The sequence below is a fragment of the Urocitellus parryii genome, chromosome 8, assembly GCF_045843805.1.
Source record: "Urocitellus parryii isolate mUroPar1 chromosome 8, mUroPar1.hap1, whole genome shotgun sequence".
Taxonomy (NCBI): Eukaryota; Metazoa; Chordata; class Mammalia; order Rodentia; family Sciuridae; genus Urocitellus; species Urocitellus parryii.
The window spans coordinates 56,366,790-56,388,647 of NC_135538.1; the positions used below are offsets into that span (position 1 = coordinate 56,366,790).

General features: G+C 38.7%; 1 protein-coding gene across 1 annotated transcript in view; it reads left to right on the top strand.

Annotated features, from left to right (window-relative positions):
• Window positions 1-21,858, top strand: part of Prep (prolyl endopeptidase) — a 118,238-nt gene that overhangs the window by 21,203 nt on the left and 75,177 nt on the right. Inside the window, exons 3-6 of the mRNA XM_026389600.2 lie at window positions 5,484-5,617; window positions 6,740-6,870; window positions 9,092-9,301; window positions 13,264-13,385. Of these exons, the coding sequence (XP_026245385.2) occupies window positions 5,484-5,617; window positions 6,740-6,870; window positions 9,092-9,301; window positions 13,264-13,385 (597 nt within the window). The remainder of the gene's footprint in view (window positions 1-5,483; window positions 5,618-6,739; window positions 6,871-9,091; window positions 9,302-13,263; window positions 13,386-21,858) is intronic.

Here is a 21,858-nt window from a genome sequence, read left to right on the forward strand (position 1 = left end):
AGCAAAGCCTCTTTACAGAAAATGTGCTACCATCTTCATGAGAAAAATTTTCCCAAGTACGAAGATATGTGTCATGATAGAACTTGAGACTTTTAGGAATTTGAACATTTTTTGATTTTGCATCTAGATACTTGACTTGGAAGAGTACAGACTTTAAGTACCACTCTACTTAAAGCAGTAGATGAACATTTGTGGATGGGAGGCCACAAAATTGGATGTATTAATCTTAAAATTATTTAATAGCATTATTAAGCCTGGTATTGTGTTTTATGAAAATATTATATGAGAAAAGGCAGTGGATCTGCTTTTAGGTAAGCTGGACTCCGTCATAGTATTTGTGATTATACTGTGATGTCAAAAAGGCAAAGCAAAATAGAGAAACCATTGAAGCACACAACTTTCCAAAGAAAATAGAAAAATGAACTGAGCATCCTATGACCTTTGCACCCGCCAAGGCCTAAGGGCAGCCTGAATGTAGTTCAGCATTAGAGTGTTGTCCTCAAGATTCCCCAGAGGAAAAGGTGAGACCAGTCAAGACCATCAGCCTGCTGGGGTCTCAGTGTGGGAACCTACTTGGCGTTCAGACTACTTACTTAGAATGTTCTGGAAAGCCTTTCTAGAAAGTAGACATCAAAACTGCAAACTGATGTGCACTGTGCACATTTTCTGTGTCTATTCCTATTACAGTAGTTGTTCCTGCTCCTTCAAGAGGCCAGCTGTTCTACTTGGCCTCTTACCTGGACTGCCCCAGTCTCATAATTCGCCTTCCTGGTTCCACTTTTTGTTCCCCAGCCCCAGTCTCTTCTTCATCCAATGCAGGCTAATCTTTTAAAAAAGATAAACATGGTTTTCCTAAAAGTCTCCTTAACCAGCCATGGCTTTTTTGCACTTTCGTCAAAGATGGAAGCTTCTTATCTGGCTATAAGGTGCAGCATCCTCCACCCTCAGCCAGCACCTCCTGTCTCCCTCCCTCCGTGCCCCTGATCTCACTTTTCATACTTGCCAACCTCCTCCCCCTGCCAGGGACCCTACACCTGTGGTTTCACCTTTCTGGGGCACTCTGTCCCACCTTGCATTGCTACTCAATCTTAGTTCTCAGACCTCAATTCTAGACCCCTGCAGAAGGGCTTGCCTGCCCACCTGTTTAAGTAAGTGCCCGCCAAGATCTGCACAAAAGATTGGTTTGTCAGTTTCTAAACCATTGTGGATTGAGGTTGTAAAATATAACTCAAAGTGCTGCAACAATGTCACATTGCTACAAAGGTTCTCAGTACTCACCCTGGAATCTGTACTCATCTCATCATGAGCAGGCTGGTAGCCGACAGTTGAGGGACCAGCGCTGGGCTACACATGATGCTGTGAGTGGCAGTGTGGCCCCACTGATTCCCCTGCGTATATTCTCAGAATCAGCCACCCTCTGCAATCCTATGGCTTGGGTTTGCTCTCCCAGTAGAATGCGAGCTCTCATGGCAAAGATCTTGTCTTGGATTCATCACCTACCTCCCTCCACAATGCCAAGATCAGCACTACACACCAAGGTCTTTTTAAAATTTTTTATTGGTGCATTATAATCATAAAAAAGTGGGACTCGTTATTCCATATTCATGTATGCACATGATATAACAGTATAATTTGATCATTTTTGTTTCAAGTATTTCTCCTTTGCCTGTCCTCCTTCCTCCTCACCCCTCTTCTTCTACTAATCTCCCTTTGATTTTCATGAGGCACACCCCCCAATCTTTCTTTTCCTTTTTCTTCTCTAGCTTCTACATATGAGAGAAAATATATGGCCCTTGACTTTCTCAAATTCCATCTATTTTCCTACAAATAACATAATTTCATTCTTCTATATGACCAGATAAAACTCCACTGTGTATGTGTGTGTGTTTGTGGTGTGTGTGTGTGTATATATATGTGTGTGTGTGTGTGTGTGTGTGTGTGTGTGTGTGTATCATATTTTCTTTATTCATTTCTCCATTGATAGACACCAAGGCTGGTTTCATAATTTGGCTATTGTGAATTGTGCTGCTGTAAACATGGGTATGCATGTATCACTGTAGTATGCTGACTTTAATTCTTTAGGATAAATACCAAGGAGTGATATAGCTGAGTCATATGGTGGTTCCATGCCTAGTCTTTTGAGGAACCTCCAAACGATCTCCACAGTGGTTATAATAATTTATAGTCCTACCAACAGTGTGTTCCTTCCCCCCATCCCACACCTCTTCTCTAGCATTTATTGTTTGTATTCTTCACGGCTGCCATTCTAAATGGAGTGAGGTGAAATATTGGTATAGTTTTGATTTGCTTTTCCCTAATTGCTAAAGACGTTGAACATTTTTTTCATATTTTTATTGGCCATTTATATTTCTTTTGAGAAGCATATATTTAATTCATTTGCCCATTTACTGGATTTTTTATCTTTTTGATGGTGAGTTTTTGAGTTCTTTATATAATCTTCTGTCAGAAGAGTAGCTAGCAAAGATTTTCCTCCCATTCTGTAGGTTTTCTTTTCACATTCTTAATTGTTTCCTTTGCTGTGAATAAAATTTTTAATTATTATCCATCTATTGAAGCTCAGTATTATTTTCTGAGCTTTCGGAATCCTATTGAGGAAGTTATAGCCCCTGCCTTTATGTTTGAATGTTGATCCAACATTTTCTTCTAGAAGTTGCAGTTTCTGGTTTAAGTCCTAGGTCTTTGCTCCATTTTGAGTTGACTTTTGTGCAGGGTGAAAGATAAGGGCCTAGTCTCATTCTTCTACACATTGATAACCAGTTTTCCCAGCACCATGTGTTACAGAGGCTGTCTTTTCTACAATGTATGTTTTAGGTGCCTTTGTTTAGGATCCGCCAACTGTAGACATCGGGTTTGTCCCATTGTCTTCTGTTCTGTACCATTGGTCTGTGTACCTGTTTTTGTGCTAGTACCATGAAGGTTTTGTTACTATAGCTCTGGAGTATAACTTGAAGCCGGGTTTTGTGATGCCTCCATTGTTGCTTTTTTGGCTTTGAGTTGCTTTGGCTATTCTGGTCTTTTGTTTTTCCAAATGAATTTTAGGACTGTTTTTTTCTAATTTTGTGAAGCATGTAGTTGGTATTTTGATGGGAATTGCATTGAGTTATATATTGCTTTTGGTAATATGGCCATTTTAACAATTTTAACCATATTCATTCTTTCTATCTATGAACATGGGAGATCTTTCCATCTTCCTTGTGTTCCAATTTCTTTCTTCAGTGTTCTTTAGTTTTCAGTGTAGATGTCTTTCACCTTCTTGGTTAGATTTATTCCTAGGTTTTGTTTGTTTGTTTTTTGAGGCTATTGTGAATGGGATTATTTTCCCTGATTTCTTTCTGAGCAGGTTCATTATTTGTATATAGAGAAGCTATTGATTTTTATATATTGAATTTGTAACCGGCTACTTTTTTCCTGTTTTTAGACCTTTTATTTTCTTCTCTTGCCTAATTACTCAGTCTAGAATATCTAATACTATATTGAATAGGAGTGGTGAGAGTGGACGTTTTTATCTTGTTCCATATTTTAAAGGAAATACTTTCAGGTTTTCTCCATTCACTATGATGTTAACTTTGAGTTTGTCATATATGACCTTTATGATAAGATAAGTTCCTTCTATCCTTAGTTTCTTCATGCATGCTAGGTTTTAGTTAAGTCCACATGGATGCCCCAGCCCCCTGATCTGCTTGTCCTGCCCAGCCCTGCCCAGCCCAGCCAGCCCAGCCTAGTTGAGCCTAGCCTAGCCTAGCCCAAGTAGGAGGAAATCACAGGAGACCCAGGCTGCCCCTTTCTTCTCCCAGTGGATCTGCTTCATCCTCACATTCAACATCAGTCTGTTATTGTGACTGATATATAGCAATTCCAGCCTCAAAGATGTTGCTAACTTACTGCTTGATCTTGACCAGGGTCTTTTATACCACATGCTTCCATCTCCCTGTCTGTGAAGTAGGCATGATACTTCCTTCCACTGTAAAATGAGATCATGCTCTTGGACACACTTCGTGATCTTCAAACTGCTACTGCCACTGTGTGGCTTCTCAGATATGCATCAGTTTTGTAACTAAAAGCAAAAGCTATTTTCTTCCTTCACACTCTTTTTAGTGAGATGTAGTGGGGTCATCAAACTCTTTATATACTGGGCCACATAGTAAATATTTTAGGCATTGTAATCCACAAGGTAACAGTGGGTCTCTGTTGGTCCCTCTGCCCCCTGTTCTTTAAAAATATCTTTAAAATCTTTTTTAGTTAAGGGCCTTAGGAAAACAGGCCAAGGCAGTTTGCCAAGTCTTCACAATAGACAGGTGAGAATATATTCTGTAGAACTCAACAAATTTTATTTTCTGCCTGATAAAAATTGTAACCTATAACAATTTTATTTTTCTTGAATTGGTCCTCTTGCAAAATTGTTGTTAATCACTATATTCATGCTTTACATTCTTTCTTTTTTCAAGTGCATTTTGAACATTAATGAAATTTAGAATAGCTTCTCAGCACAAAATGATTCTTTAGCTCAGGGTTGGTGGTTTGGGTAGGGGAACCCAAAGCACTTAAAAGAACATTCTGAGTTCAGATGGACCCTGAAAGCTTGATAATGTGTCCAGAATTGGACTGGTAATAATAAATCTGTGCCATATAAATACATTCTTAATTGTTTCCTGAAGTTTTCCCCTAATGATTTACTTATGTATAGATGTCTGATGAAACTTTCTGTTGAATTTAGAGCTGACACAGTTATTCTTATTTCTTACCAACAGCCAGACATGAATTATTGTGTGGCCAAGTTTTTATAGTACCATAAATATTCTAACTGTTTAGTTATAAATAGGGTGTGCTTGGATACAACTGATCTTTTTTAAACAGCCCCTTTCCCTGCCTTTGCTGCCAAGATCTCCTGAATGCTTCAGGCCATCTCTTACCCTTCTTATAAACCATTGTCCATATTCTTATTCAATACCAATTTCCATTTCTTAAAAAATATTCTTTAGTTGCAAATTTTAACAAAGTTCTCTGGAGTTGATATGGTGGTAGGTCTTGAATAGTAGGTCAAAAACAAAATCAGTGTAGTAGTGTCTGGATATCTCATTTTCTCTTTGATTTCTTCTGGGAGCGACACCTGCTGAACAAGAACTTTGGCACTGTAAACAGATCACTTTCAAGCAGGGTATGTGGAGAGCATAGGTTGAGGAGCTGGTTCTGCTACTCCCTGCCTGTTTAATGTTAGGCAGATTTTGAACTTGGAGCCTCAGTTTTCTTATCTGTAAAGTTGGCCTGATAAAAGAATCTTCTCTATAGGATTTTTGTGATTTTAAATGAGTTAAGATTTGCTCTGTAAGCATTAGTTGGGTTAGTTCCATGTAAGAGTTTTTATTAAGGGAAAGACATGATTTTGCTGGTACATATTAATGGATAACGTTCCACATGGGAAATCTTACATGTGATCAGCTTTGTCCATTTTGGTTTCTCCACAGGCCTTCGTGGAGGCCCAGAACAAGATCACTGTGCCCTTTCTCGAGCAGTGTCCCATCAGAGGTTTATACAAAGAGAGAATGACTGAACTGTACGACTATCCCAAGTATAGTTGCCACTTCAAGAAAGGAAAGCGGTATGTGGGATTGCTTTCATTTCATTTTCTATTTTTCAGTTTGAATGCTTTCTTAAATTTTAAAATACAAGTTCTAAACAGCTTATCAGTTTATACAATAATTTGATTATAATGGGAATTAATTTCTGTGCTTGAATATATGAATAATGTATTTTTATTCTTTTAGGTTTGATCCAAATTCGTAAAGTAATGGTTAAGAAGTTTAAAGTTTAGTAGAGATATGTCCTATAAAGAACTAGATTATAGGAAATCACTGTTGTCCCGTGGCTAGTAGTTGATAAGATAGGATGATTCATAAACAATAGAGATGTGTTTGCCTCTAAAATTAATTATCTTTGGCTTATATTGCTACTTGAGAACATTTTATTATTTGCATTTATCCTTCTAAGAATGATGAAATGGGTCAGGAAGTGGAGTCTGTGAGTTCAGCCCTCTTGTTCCTCTCTTTTAACACCTACTTAAATGTATTCTCTTGTTCTTTTTTTAAATCTCTTTGAAGCCACCATTACATATTTGCTTTAGGATTTCTTAGGCCCTTCCCCCACTTGCACAGAGATCTCTAAAGTAGACCTGCATGCCAGACCCTGCCTGCCACCTGTTTTTTTGATAAAGTCTAATTGGAACACAGCCATGCCCATTTATTTATGTATTGGCCACAGCTGCTTTCATAATATGTATGTCCCACAAATCCTGAAATATATGCAGTTTTGCCCTTTATCAAACAAGTGCACTGGCCCCATACCTTAGCAGGCTAGCCAGGGAAGCAAACTAGAATTTTATTTTAGAAAATCTGCTTGCTTCTTCAATTAAAAGAAAAAGGTACCATTTTATTTTGAATATCAGTTTTAATTTTTGCAAATCAGTGCTTGTCTCTATATAGCTAATGTGCAGAATTACAATAAATTATTTGCATACAGAATGCAGTTCAGGTCATAAGTTCTAGGTATAGGGAATTGGTAGGCCTTTTCACACTTGGGGCCTTCATGTCCCTGTCGAGGCCAATTAAAGTTGTAACTTTCTATGTTTGGGGTTTTGTTTGGAGTTTTATTTTTTGCTTATGTGTTTAGCTGGGGCATTTTATTGTATGGAGTTAAACTAAATAAAGACCATCTCTGTCCCTAGGTATTTTTATTTTTATAATACAGGTTTGCAGAACCAACGAGTATTATACGTGCAAGATTCTTTAGAGGGTGAGGCCAGAGTGTTTCTTGACCCCAACATACTATCTGACGATGGAACAGTGGCTCTCCGAGGTGAGTGGTACACCAGACCCTCAGGAGGGCCTAAGTTTTACTCACAGATCTGAAGTTAGTGCAGTGCCTTCACCTCTGAAATGCCAGGCAGGGTCTGAACCATATTGTAGAGCAGATGCACACACAATATTAGGAAAGCTAACTTTTGAACAATATATTTAGAACACATAAATAGTCACATTCATCTTTCTCACTCTGGTGGCATGAAGCAGAACTGGAGAATAATAATTTCCACTGGACCCAAATTAGCTTCTGGGATCTTGAAGTATCAATATTATTTCCTATAACATCCCTTAGGCCTATCAGTGATTAGAGAAACTTGCATCCTCTTTTATAAGAAATTTAAGCTGTATAAAGAATGTTCCAATTATAAAAGGAAATCAGAAAAGAATATTACCAAATCGGTTTCCTTGGGGGGAATAATCAGAGATTTAAAGCCTAGTTAACCTCCAGTATGTTAGAATTAAAAGTTAAAAAAAAGTACAAACAGCCTTGTAGAAATTGGATTGCTTGATGCCCTGTCCTCTAACAATACAGGTATCTAAGTTGGCTCAGCATTTCCCCTAGAGTTCCATCTGTTCTGTGGATAAAGCAGAACTCTACTGGCTCTCTAGAATTGAGAACAGTGACTGGGTTTCTCCATAGTGCTGTGTTCCTTCCCCAGAATAGTCCTGAGTATGTAAATAATGGATCTTTATTGAATCAGTATTGAAAGACACCAGCACCTTGATAAAAAGTGTTCCATAAATCTAAGTCTGTAGTTTTAATGATTTCCGTATACTGGTTGTGTTGCCATAATGTATTTTGTATAGGAATTGTTTAGTTTTCACCAAGATATATCTTACAATCTATATATGATGAGTAAGGACTTCATTATTATAACAGAGGCTTGCCTCTTGTCCTGTTGATGCATTCCAGTCGCTTCTTTATGGAATATTTGCTGCATACAAGGCCCTGATGGGTGAGAAGGTGAATTAGGAACAAGACCTGGCCTCAGTTGATGAGTTTTCTCAGAGTGGTATTATAGGGAAGTGACACTATGAATAAACATGTCAAGCCTTTTTTTTTAGTATATGACTTTTTTAGACATATTTTAAATCAAAATGTTTTTTGAAAAATTTTCCTGAACATTTTCTAACTATGTAGAAATAATCCAAACACTACAGTGTTCTGTTCTGTACAATAAAAGGTGAATATCTTTCTTCTCCCTCATTACCTTTCAGACTCTTATTTTGCATTTACATATATATGAGCCTGGATGCTATATAGGACTCACAAGTATTAATAAGTAGGTTTCATGAAATTTTAAACTAATCTCCTATTAAAATTCTGTGCAGAAGAGTAGAAAACCTCTGGTAATAGTTGAGCTTCTTACAGTTTTCAATCCACAGTAAAGTTTAGCAAAATTCCTAAGAGGAAATCTCTGGTGTTGGAGTCTGTATTAGTAGATGTGGTATCAAATGCTGTACATACCTCATAATTGTAAAAGATGACATAAAACATGTAAATATTTGTTCAGAAACATTCCACAGTGGTAAGAATATTCTGTCTTTGGGTCCTAAAGACTGGACATGACACAACTGTGTTGCTTTTTGGTCACTTTTGAAATGTGTATGTAATGAGCATTTATTGCAAATCCTCAAGCTCTACTTACCTGGGCCTATGATGTCAGATAGTGTGGCCATCAATCTTTGGGTGCCAGTAATGCTCTGAAAATGAGGTTGTAAAGAGGGATTTCAAATAGTCTGGAGTCTGTCCCATAAATGACTTAATAGCTACAATTTAATTCTATTATGTGGTTTGTGTCATAATTCAGTCATTACTCTAAAAGCAGTTTTCTTTTCCCCTTATTCCCTTTAGCATATGAATAAAATATGCTAGAAGTCTCAGATGAGCTCTGCTTTTAACTGAACTGCCTATCAAATTATAAAAATTTCAAAATGGAAGCAACTTTCTGGGCATGTAATCCTATGCTTCCTTTTACCAGTGAAGAAACTAAGACCTAGAGAGGTTAGGGACCTTGTCCAGGGTCATAGGAGTGATTCCTGTAAGACCTGGGCTGAACCCTAGGGTTGCTCACTATTAGCCTTCCTGATTATTCTGCTGCCATTTTCTGCTTCTGTGTTAATGGCAAACAGCTTTGTCGGTCAGCATGGAGGATAGCACGCAAGGTTAGGAGTTGTGTCCCATTTCACCATCTGATTGGTTCTGTGTCCCATAGGTTATGCCTTCAGTGAAGATGGTGAATATTTTGCCTATGGTCTGAGTGCCAGTGGCTCAGACTGGGTGACGATCAAGTTCATGAAAGTCGATGGTGCCAAAGAACTTCCTGATGTGCTTGAAAGAGTCAAGTTCAGCTGTATGGCCTGGACCCACGATGGGAAGGGAATGTTCTACAACTCGTACCCTCAGCAGGATGGAAAGAGTGATGGTATGTAAAGACTTCAGTGAAGCACATATTTCCCCAAAAGGAGGTGTGACTTCCTAAGACTGAAAAAGAAGCTAAATTCTACCTAGAGGTTATTTAGGCTAAAGCCAGGTTTTCTCAAAGGGTATTGTGTCAGTTGGCTTTGCTATGTAATAGACCACATCAAAACTTAGTTTAGAATAATAGCCTTTTTTTTTTTTTTTTTTTCTTCTGATCCCTGGGTTGACCAGGCAGTTCTGGGCTTAGCTAAGGGCTGCCATGTGTGTGGCCAGCTGCAAGTCAGTTGTCTGATCTTGGCTTGGCTCTCACATGTCTGGGGCCTGGCCTGGGACTACTGGGCTATCTCAGCTTGGATCTGTGTGGTCTCATCTGCTAGTAGACTGGCCCAGGCTTGTTCACTTGGTGACTCAGGAGTGGATTCCAAGAGGGAGAGCTGGAAGGCACAAGCCTTTTGATGCCTAGACTGGTCACTCTAATTTCTCTGCATTCTGTTAGCCAGAGTGTCATAGGGCCATCCCTTTTCAAAGGGTGAGGAAATAGGTTCAGAAATGTGGGGCCATCATGTCCCTAGTATGGGTCCTCCTTAGTTGTGTTATGTCTCCCAGGGATTATTGGAGAAGATGGATTTTTTAACAACACCACTCTATTGGATGACGCTCAGTAATTGTAAAACCTGTTGCTGCAGTAATCTCATCTCTCTGGTCAGTAGTTACAATCACATGTTAATTATATTTTGGTTTCCTCTTTCCTCCTCCCTGGTCATACTTTTATTGTTTTCTTTGGTTGTACAAAGATCCTATTGTATTTCTCCTTTCCCCTTCACAATACCTTTATTTTATTTGTTTATTTTTATAAGGTGCTGAGGATCCAACTCAGTGTCTTGAACATGTAAGGCTAGCACTGTACCACTGAGCTACAACCCAGCCCCTTTCCCCTTCACTCTTAATCTCCCCAGACAGGACACATCCTTGGGTCTTACTGGTATAAGCCATCAGCATCATCTACATTATGCTACCCACATTTCCACATGGTATGTTGTAGTCTCTTCTTATCTTCATGGTCGTACAGCTGATTTGTACAATCTATTAAAGTTTAGGAGGTTGGGTACAGGGGCTCAGTGACTTGCTGGAGAATTTGGGAAGACAGGACAGAGTATTGCTCTGGGGCTTTCTTCTATATGTGACCCCCTTATCGTGACTTGCTGTATCTTTGTCATCTTTAGATATGCTTGATTTCTTTTCTGTTTTCCCATCCAGTTGAATTGAGAATAAGGTTACAATGCTTTTCTTCTCCTTTGGCCGCTTTTAGCTTTTGCTGCCTTTTGATGAGGCTACTACTGTAAGACCTTTTCCTTAACTCACCAGTGAACTACAAGAGGAGCTAAGAGTAGGCTTTTTGTTCAAGAATGTTGGCTAAAGAAAGACATCTGTGCCCTGTACTGAATTAGCTGCCTATGTTAAGAGTGCTCCAGAGTTAGACAGTGTTGGTTATTTCCAAGCTCTGGGAGACAAAAAATAAGAAAAGCACAATTGGCTGAGTTTTATTAAAGTACAGTGTTATTAAGTTAACTTCTGAGAAGCATGAAAGTTGTTATTTCTCTTCAGCCTTAAGTGGCAAAAATAATAATAATTAGTAAATGTGATTGACTTAAGAAAGCCAACATCATCTCCACGCTGTAATTTTTCTGCCCTCTTATTGAGAGGGTCTGTGTAGCCTCTGAGACTATAATGGGGCCTTGTGAATTAAGCTAAGCAATTCATGTTGTGCTTCTTAACAGGGTTCCCGGAAAACTATGAATATCTCCAAAGTGCCATAAATATTTTTTATATTATATATTTTTTCTTTCATTGCTCTGATAACTTCTTGTTTTCATAATGAAAAACTAAAGTTCAGTCTTATAACTATCTCTAAAATCAACAGTACTACTTTTAGGTGGATGTGCAACTAGATATTTATTTTTTTAATAAACTTGAATTCATAGCAAAATTAGAGGAAGAAACAGATTTCCCCCATACCTACTGCCTGTCCGTATATACGCATAGCCTTCTCCATCAGTGTGGTACATTTGTTATAAATGATGAATCTTTATTGACACGGCATTATCACCTAAATGGTGATAATGATACATTAGCTTACATTAGGGTGTGCTGTTATTGTGTGTTCTGTGGTTTTGGACATAATGCCATGTATTTAGCATTATAGTATCATACAGAGTATTTTCACTACCATAAAAAGATTCTGGGGACTGAAGTCGTGGCTCAGTGGTAGAGTGCTTGCCTAGCATGCATGAGGCTGTGGGTTTGATCCTCAGTACCACATAAAAATAAACAAATAAAGGTATTATTTCTACCTACAACTAAAAAAAATTTTTAAAATATTTTAAATTATTGGTCCACCTATTCTTCATGTACCACAGTGTATTCCTTTACCTACACAAGGATAGTTTAGTTGATTCCAGGTTTTGACAGTTATGCATAAAATTGCTGTAAAAATTGTGGATAAGTTTTTGTGTGGACATACAATTTGTTCCTTTGGTTAAATATTAAAGAGCACCATGGTTGCATCATGTGGTAAGTGTACGTGTACTTCTATAAGAAACCTCTCAAACTCTTCCAAAGAGTGGCTGCACCATTTTGTATTCCCACCAGCCAAGAATGAAAGTTCCTGTGGCTTTATATCTTCACCACTATTTGGTGTTATCCACGTCCTGGATTTTGGCTGTTCTCATAGGTGTGTAATAGTTCTTTTGATATAATTTGCATCTCCCTGATCATGTACTATGTGGAGCATATTTTCATATGCTTCTTTGCCATCTGTATATCTTCTTTGGTGAAGTGTCTATTAAGGTCTTTGTCCCAGTATTTGATCAGGTTGTTTATTTTCTTATTTTTGAGTATTAGTTCTTTCTGTATTTTGAACAATAGTTCTATATCAGATAGGTTTTTCAAACATTTTTCCCAGACACTGACTTGTCTTTTCATTCTTTCGATAATATCCTTTGCCAAGCATAACTTTTCAATTTTAATGAATTCTAGTTTATCAATTATTTATCTCATGGATTATGCTTTTGTTGTATCTAAAAAGTTATCACCAAATCCATGTTCATGTAGATTTTCTCCTATTTTCTTTTGGGAGTTTTATTGTAGTAGTGTAGTGTGTTTTACATTTATGTCTGTGATTTAATTTTTTGTGAAAGGTGTAAAGTCATTGTCCAGATCTTTCTTTTCCTCTCCTACACCTCCCTCTCTCAGCATGTGATGCCCCACCATTTCAGCTGCCTTTGTTGAAATGATTGTTCTCTCCATTGTATTTTCTTAGTTCCTTTGTGTGGGTCTTTTTCTGGAGTTCATTTCTGTTCCATTGATCTGTGTATTTATTCTTTCCACTGATATCACATTGTCTTGATGACTGTAGCTTTAAATAGCATGTCTTGAAGTCAATTTGTATCAGTCCTCCAACTTTGTTCTTTACCTTTAATAATGTGTTGGCTATTCTGAGTCTTTTTTGCCTGTTCATATCAACTTTAAAATGAGTTTGTCCAAATCCACAAAACAACTTGCTGAGATTTTGGTTGGAATCATAGTGAATCTATATGTCGAGTTGGAAGGAATAATGACCTCTTGACATTATTGACTCTTCCTATTCATAAGTGTGGGCTCATTCTTCATTTACTCTTTTGTTTTCATCAAGTTTTATAGTGTTCCTCATACAGATCTTGTACATATTTTGTTAGATATATACCTTTCTTTCTTTCATTTGATTAGGTACTAATGGAAGTAGTATTGTGTTTGTAATTTCAAACTCTTCTTGTTCATTGCTGGTGTCTGAAAGCAGTTGACTTTTGTTCATCAATCCTGCAACCAGACAGTTAACATTTTAATTGTTTCTAGCATTGTATAACATAGGTGAAACTGATTTTCTTAAAATTGCCAACAGCACTTCAGTATACATTTTTAACTCCTCAGGCACAGAGACATCCACCAATCTCCACCAGAAGCTCTGCTACCACGTCCTGGGGACTGATCAGTCAGAAGACATCTTGTGTGCTGAGTTTCCTGAGGAGCCTAAGTGGATGGGAGGAGCTGAGGTAGTGTACAGCTATGAGATTTTTACCTTCAAAAATCATGTGTCATGGGTGGTATATTCTTGTTATGCAGTGATCTTTATGGATGGTAAAAGTCCTTTGAGTCAATATTCTTTTTTAATTTTTTAGTATTTTTTTTAATTGTCAATGGACCTTTATTTTATCTATTTATATGTGGTACCGAGGATTGAACCCAGGGCCTCGCACGTGCTAGGCAAGTGCTCTACCACTGAGCCATAAGTCCAGCCCTGAGTCAATATTCTTTTAAAAAAATATTGATATTCAGATCGATTCTTAATGACAAAGGTGATAAACCTTTTAACAGTGATCTCAGTGTAAAAATCTGAATACTAAAAGTAGTACACACACAAATATAAAAGACAATAATGTGAAGTAAAACATGAGCAGTTCAAAACTCAGAATTCTATTCAGGGGTGAGCAAAGTAACCTAAAATTTTTCTTTGCACACACACAAGTGAGAATGTACATGTGTGAGACAGAGGTGTCTTCCTTTTTTACACAACTGTGCTCTTTCCATGCATTTTGTTTACACATTAGAATTAGCATCTTGTAGACACTTTCCCATCTGTAAATGTTCATGCATTCCTTAGGAGTCTTGCCAGTAACCAACCTCCAATGAAGTGATGTGTCCTGAACTTACTGTCCCAGGTTGTATTCTGTAATCTTGAGAGTCAGCCGTGAAGAAACTTGGGGTGCTAAGAGGAAGAATCTGGCTCTTGCTAGTTTATGTCTGGGTACTAAGAAATATTTGTTGTTAAAGAGAAAATTTCCGAGTGTCTTAATGTGGGTGTGGGGACTTATTTTCTCATTCTTAGTAGGAATGAGTGATCCAATACAAACTTTTTAGCTCATGGATGCACTTACCTCTTCTCTGAAAGACAATTAGAACTTTGCTAGGAAAGAGACATTTAAAGTTTTTATTTCTGGGGTTTAAACGGTTTTGATTCATTGAGAGGCAGAATGAGAATTGGTGATATTCTATCCCTGTGTGTTAATACACTACATATCCAGTTGTCCTTTATTTATTTTGTTTTTTCTAGACCAAGGGTCAGTAAACTATTGCCCTCAGGCCAGATCTGGCCTGGTGTCTGTTTTTATAAAGAAAGTTTTATTGGAGCCCATCCACCCACACTCATCGGACTTGGGAATTTGCCACAGAAGGCATGTGATCCACAGGGAGGAAAATATTTACCATCTGGATCTTCAAGAAAGGGTTTTCTAGATTTTACTGGAATATGTTAAAAATGAATTTGTAGGACTTATATTTTATTTTCTTCAAATGCACTTCTTTTTTGTGTGTGCTTTTTCTTCCATCTGTCTCCTCACCAACTTTCCTGACTGTAGACACTAATGTCACTGTTCATACCTATTTGCTTTTATTGGCTTTCCTGATATCTAAAATCTAATAGATTGTTTCTACTAAGTTTTTTCCCTCCTCCAGCTTCTCCTCAATTTAAGGACTTAAGCTTTCTGCTTAATGCAGATCATAGATGTTTGTTTATAAAAGTAATACACATTTTTACCTTTGAGTGAAAATGCAATTAGGGAGATAAGTGTGCCACTAAAAAAATTAAAATGTGAAGTCCTGTATTTTTACCTTATTTGCGAGTGGTGTTAATGAGGAAAACTTAAAATAGTTCATTTTAATAATCAAATTTTATTGCCTCTGGATTTTTCATAAAATCAAAGAGATACTTAACTCTTTCAAGTAAAATTTTTAAGCTTCAAAGTTAATTTCATTGCAGCAGAAATTTGGTTGATAATGTGAATATTGAAAATAAATGCCAAAATATCGATATATTTTAGCACATAAGTCTAAAAGAAAGCAGAGACAGCATCCGTGTACCCCTCTAGCTACTTGAGTCATCTTACTAGCACTTGATGGAAGCAGCTACTTTTACATGACTTTTTTTTCAATTATAGTAAAAATACATAACATAAAATGTATCATTTCAAAGTATCCAATGTAGTGGCATTAGAAACATTCTCACTGCTATGTGGTCATCACCATCCTCTGTCAACAAAATATGAAAAACTGAAACTCTGTACCCATCATACAAAAATTACTCCCTTTTCCTTCACCCCTGACTACCTATCAGCCACAGTTCTACCTTCTGTCTCTTCACGTTGGACTATTCTAGACACTTCTATATCCTTTTATAACTGGCTTACTTCACTTAGCATCATATTCTCAAGGTTCATGCATGTGTAGCACATGTCATAATTTCCTTCCCCCTTTTCTTTGGCTGAACAGTATTCCATGATATACTATGTGTTGTTTTTCCCTTCATCCTGGGACACTTGGGTTGCTTCCCTAGTCTTATTGCAAGGCTGCTTTGGGCAGCTAGTGCTTACAAATAGGAGCCGTGTCATATAGGCATTTAAGGTACGTATATTCAATTCTGTTAGCCAGACAATAAAAAGAAAAGCAGATTTAAATAATTCAGATGATCCTTTTGCTGTTCATTTAATAGATGTATACACAATGTAACGTGTCTAATATAATTTCGACCACAACATTGGGAAGGAAATGATTGCTCCATGCATAGACAAGATAAAATAGTAACTAAGGCATTACCTTGCAAGTTCATTGCTGGATATATTAGATTCCAAAGTATCTGTATCTTTAACCACCATGCAACTTGCCTCGCTGGACAAAAGCAAGGAGGTCACACAAAAATAGTAATGATTATTTAAAGAGTACTAGTAAGTGGAGGATGCATCTGTTCTGTGTAGAAGTAATAAATGAAATAAATAAATGGACATATAGAGTGAGTCCAAGGAATTTTAACTTGGATCGAGGCCCTAATTAGTGAATTATGTGGAAGAAGTCTATAAGAAAACTATTGAGCTCAATATGAGGTGCCCCCTAAAGCTCATGTGTGAGACAATGCAAGAAGGTTCAGAGGGAAATGATTAAATTATGAGAGCTTTAACGTAATCAGTGGATTATGCTGATATGGATTAACTGGATAGTAACTATAGGCAGGTAGGATGTAGCTAGAGGAAGTAGGTTCCTGGAGGCATTTTTTTTGTCCCTAATGAGCAGAGCCCTTTCCGCTCCCTTGTTGCCATGTGCTGAGCTCCTTCCTCCACCATGCCCTTCTGCCATGATGTTCTGCCTCACTTCAGGCTCAGAGGTATGAGGCTGGCTATGGAAACCAGGAGCCAAAATAAACTCATCCTTCTCCACTTTGTTCTTGTTGGGTATTTAGTCACAGTGATAAAAACCCTGACTAAAACCCTTAATAATTGGGTATGGGTAGACTCCCCTTAAGCCATATTCCAACTATTTGGGGGGGTCTTATTATGACCATGTCAGTCTACCAGTTTCCAGATTTGGTGAGGCATATCTGGCATCCTAGGTGACTGAAGCTTCCTGGTCTAGCCGTGTATGATCATTCTGATCAAAGTGAAATATCTTGTCACATAGAGGAGCACTCTGTCATTAAAACATGAGTTTGATAGCTCTGTAGGGATAAAGGCTTCAGAAGTCTCAGGCCCACCCTAAATTGATAGTTCAGTTGCAAATCTTTTACCCAGAAAAATCCATATTATGAAAAAGGTGCCAAAGTGGATGTTTCTTGTGCCTTTCAAAGAAGTGTGCTAAAATCGGGAGAGTCCAAGCAGCTGGCGTGTTATAGATCCGTGTGGGCCAGAAGCACCCATGGCTGGAATACACATTAGAAATCAAACCTGGCCTTTATTTAGTGACCTGCTGTTATGGTTTGGATATGAGGTGTCCTCCAAAAGCTCCTGTGTTGATGCAGGACTGTTCAGAGGTAAAGTGTTTGGACTGTGAGAGCTGTGACCTCATCAGTCCATTCTAGTTTGAAGGGTCTAACTGGGTGGCAACTGTGGGTAGGTCAAGTGTGGCTGGAAGAGGTGGGTCATTGAAGGCCTGCCTTGGAAGGGTTCATCCTCTTACAACCCCCTCTTCTCCTGCTCTGCTTCCGGATCCCACCATGAGACAAGCAACTTTCCTCTGCTGGACTTTTGTCCTTAATGTGCTCCCTCACCTTGGTCCAGAGCAATGTGCTCCCTCACCTTGGTCCAGAGCCATCTGTGGATTGAGACCTCTGAACCTATTAGTCCCAAACAAACTTTTCCTCCTCTAATTTGTTATTGTCATGTATTTTGGTCATAGCAACACAAAGCTCACTAACATATCCATCAGATCTTAGGGCAATGTGGTAGTCCTCTTTGTAATAACCATGCCCAAAAGGCATGTGCTGCAGTTGTTGCTTTTATTTCTAAAGTATTTGCCATGGAACTGAAGAGCCACAGTTACAGTGCTAGAGAGGTACTGAAACAAACCAGGCGGTTTTTATTCTAGTGCCACCTGTGTGGCCTCAGGAGAGTCCCTTCATCTGTCCATGTTTCTCTTTTCTTGGTTTCCTCCAGGGCTTTTTCAGCTCTGAAAGTGTGTGGAAGGAGGATTTGTCACAGTTTCTCATAGATTCCTGAAGCAGGCTTCTGGCTGAGCACATAGCTGCTGGGTGTGAGAAGTGGGGCGCGCAGAGCTGGGTTTGTGGGTTTGGGTGGAGGGATGCTGTGGAGAGGGCAGGAGCTGCACGTGTGTCAGTCTTTCTGGCTGGCTGACAGCCGCAATGCGAGTTCACTGAGAACTTCCCTTCATATCTCCATGCGGGTGCCGTGATGACTCATTTTCCTGCCCTCACAGATGCCTTCTCTGTCTTCCTTAGAGGACAGGTCTTTCTTACCTTGGCAGAGAGAATTCAGTGATTTCCTGTGAGAAACTATTGTTGCTTTCCAACATGCTGCCTTTGGGGGCACATCTACCCCCACACCAAAAGATTTTCTTCCTTCTGGGAGAATCCAGAGCTTCCGGATACTTTTTTTTGGGGGGGGGTGTGGAGAGGTGGGTACTGAGATTGAACTCAGGGGCACTCAACCACTGAGCCACATCCCCATTCCTGTTTTGTATTTTATTTAGAGACAGGGTCTCACTGAGTTACTTAGTGCCCATTTTTGAGGCTGGCTTTGAACTCACCATCCTCCTGCCTCAGCCTCCCAAGCTGCTGGGATTACAGACATGTGCCACCTCGCCCAGCCCGGTCCCTTTTGAGTGATAGAATTATCAAAGTGCCATTGCAATTCAAAACAAAATATCACTCTCCAGTTTGCATGCTGCTTCCCTTTCCCAAGCCCAAGTATCCTATTTTAGTTCTTCCAGAAGGCACACAGGGGAGGAAATAGAGAAAGGGATGGGATCTTTGCTCATCTGCAATAGTTTGTGTGTCTATCTTGGCCTCTTACTGTCATGCGTATGCCCATATGCCAGCTACCCCAATGGCACTCTTTTAGTGAGATGCCCTCAGTTCTGGGAGTCTCTCTGCTGTTGTTCCCCCGTCTGGATCATGCACTCTCTGGCTGACCGTTAGCACCACCCCATCCTCCCCAAGGCTTCTGCTCCTGGCAGTATTCCCTTGAGATTCACACCTCCCTGCTGCTCCCCTTCTGTTCTTTTTCAGCAGGGATCTTTTAAGATAACTTAAGGCCAGCTCTTTCCTGGTGCCTCTTGTCACAAGGGAAGCCCCATCTGTGGGTTACTTCATCCTGCAAGGAGAGGCTGTGTTTACCACTGCCGGCCTCACCTGCTTGTGAGGACCTTGGGCCACCTCCTGCCCTCAGTCCTTCCTGAACATGCTGGACTACTGTGCTCAGGAACTAAAGCTCCCTCGTGCCCCCAGGGTGTAGCACAAAACAGATAGCAGGCATTGGCTCTGATGGACAGAAATGTCAGTTATTTGATATAGACCATGAGGCTTTAGTTGAAGTGCAGGATTGTGGAGGGATAGATGTGGTCATGTTTTAGAAGATTCTGTTGGATAAAATTAAAAAATCTCTATTTTGGTCCATTGTGAGCATTTGGCGTTTGATGGTGAGGCGTTCTAAAGATATCAAACATGTTGAGCCACTGTTCCCAGCAGAGGGTGCTCTAGAATGAAGATTGTGGAAGTGCATGAAGTCGCTTTAGAAAGGAGGAAGGAGAAAATACCAAGCCTCTGTGTGATGATCTAGCCTACATGGAGAACCTGCTTCTACTGTACCTAATTTGTGAAAAAAGTATTTTTTTGTTGTTGTTTTTGTTTGTTTTAACAAATGTAATCCTAAATCTTAATACTTGGCATATATCACCATGAACCATTTTGATATGTTCACTTGTCACCTTTAGTAATTAAAAAAAACTATATGCATAATTATATGTATATAATACACATTACACACACATTAACATGGAAAGTGCATCGCTTGATGCTTGACGCACAGCTGGCACTCAGTAATGTTCACTGCCTTTCTCTCCCTATTCAAGTTCATGCATGTGAGGACCAGCAGGGTCTCATCTTACAGAACATCCACAGGAAAGGCCAGGGATGTTCCTAAGGACATCTTCCCCTGCCCCTCACTTCTTGAGTATTTTTGACTTGGAGCTGAAATGGTTCAGCAATCTTATTCCTAGTTGGCACAGTTCCTGCATTTATTTCCCCTAGTACCTAGTAATCCCTTTTCTAGTGTCCACCACCATCTTCCTGTCCTTAGCACTGCCTTCTGTGGTAACACCCACCATGCTGATTAGAACATGGGATAATCTCTGCAGCCTGGTCGGGAGGCAGAAAAGCTGGATGCCAAACTGCAGACCTACATGGGGCTAAAGCAAGCAGGGTAATGCTGCTCTCTAGGCATAAAACAGCTCTTGACAGGAGAGATGTTTTTGTAGTATAGGTTGAATATTCCTTATCCAGAATACTTAGGACCAGAAGAGGTTTTGGATTTCTGATTTTTCCTGATTTTGTAATATTTGCATATACTTAATAAGACACCTTGAAGATAGGATCCAAGTCTAAGCAAAAATTCATTTATGTTTTATATACAATGTACATACATAACCTGATGGTAATTTTTTGTTTGCTTTTGTTTTTGTTTTTTGATACCAGGGATTGAACTCAGGGGCACTGAACCACTGAACCACATCCCCAGCCCTATTTTATATTTTATTTAGAGACAGGGTCTCACTGATTTGCTTAGCGCCTTGCCGTTGCTGAGGCTGGCTTTGAACTCATGATCCTCGCCACTGGGATCACAAGCATGCACCATCGTACCCAGCTCTGATGGTAATTTTATACAACATTGTTCGTGCACCTGCATTTTGACTATGAACTGTTACATGGGGTCAGGTGTGGAATTTTTCTATTGTGGTGACATATCAGTGCTCAAAAAGTTTCAGATATTAGAACATTTTGGATTTCAGATTTTTGGAGTAGAGATGCTCAACATGTAATAATATTGGATTTAGTGATTAATCACTTTTCTCACCTGACCCATGTTATTGCTCAGTAAGAGAAAAAAGAAAACAGACAGTAGATTATTAAATAACTATGCTTCTCTGCCAGAGAAACCACCAGAAGAGATTAGAAATGTTAGTGGCTAGATGGTATCAAGATTTACATTATTTATTTTAATTTGAATGGGTTTTCTTTTCATAGAATTTCCTCCTCTCTTTGTTGCGTGTAAAGTAGCACCTCATGTGTTGCTTGGATTGATTTCTTTTTTCCCCATTGCTGTAGTGCCATACTGTACTGGGAAAGCTGGCTAATGCGATCTAATGACTGCCTGCCTGTTAGAAATGTTAGTTTAATGCATACTCGCATGTGCCTGTGGATTCTGCTGTGCTTCTCTTACTGACATTCTTTTTCATTATAAATCCATAAATGAGTCCCGTTTATGAAAAGCCATCATTGTAGGTGGTTAGTTTGACATTTAAAAGTTTTCCCAAATATTAAGTGTCGGAAACATAATTAATATTAAAGGATTAAAGGAATGTTGTTATGATTCACAACTATTGTGAAAGGAATCCAAAGGAGTCAGTAAAATAAATTTGATGAAGTTTCCTGCTCTGAGAGGAACATGATGAACTCTCAAAGCTATTAAAATTCACTTTCACTTCTTTTGTTAGTATCTGGGACAATTTCAAGTGTCACCACTTTTTAGTATACCTTATGAATACGCAATTAATTCTTTTATTGTAACATAGAAAAGAAGACACTTTCCTCAGCCTGAAGAAGTGCATGTAGATTCAAATCATAGAAAAACTTTCTTCATCTTCTAAGTGGAAAAATTATACATATCAAAGAAATTTCATGTCCATGAAGATTTAGTTATTAACCCAAGACCACATGACTTGAGTTGAGCAGCTCCAGCATAAAATAGTTTTTCTTTGAAAATAATATGTTTGATAAAAGGCTACATTTCTTTGTATACATAAATATTAGTTTGTTTCCTGTCATCTTGAAGGGCATCTAATTTTATAGATAGTTAAGCGATTAGAGAGGAAAATGTTAAACACTTTTCTCTGGATCTCCCTTAGCAGGAAGGAAGCCTCGCTCACTTGGATCATTGGAAAAACCCAGCTATTGTATCATGAAATAGTACT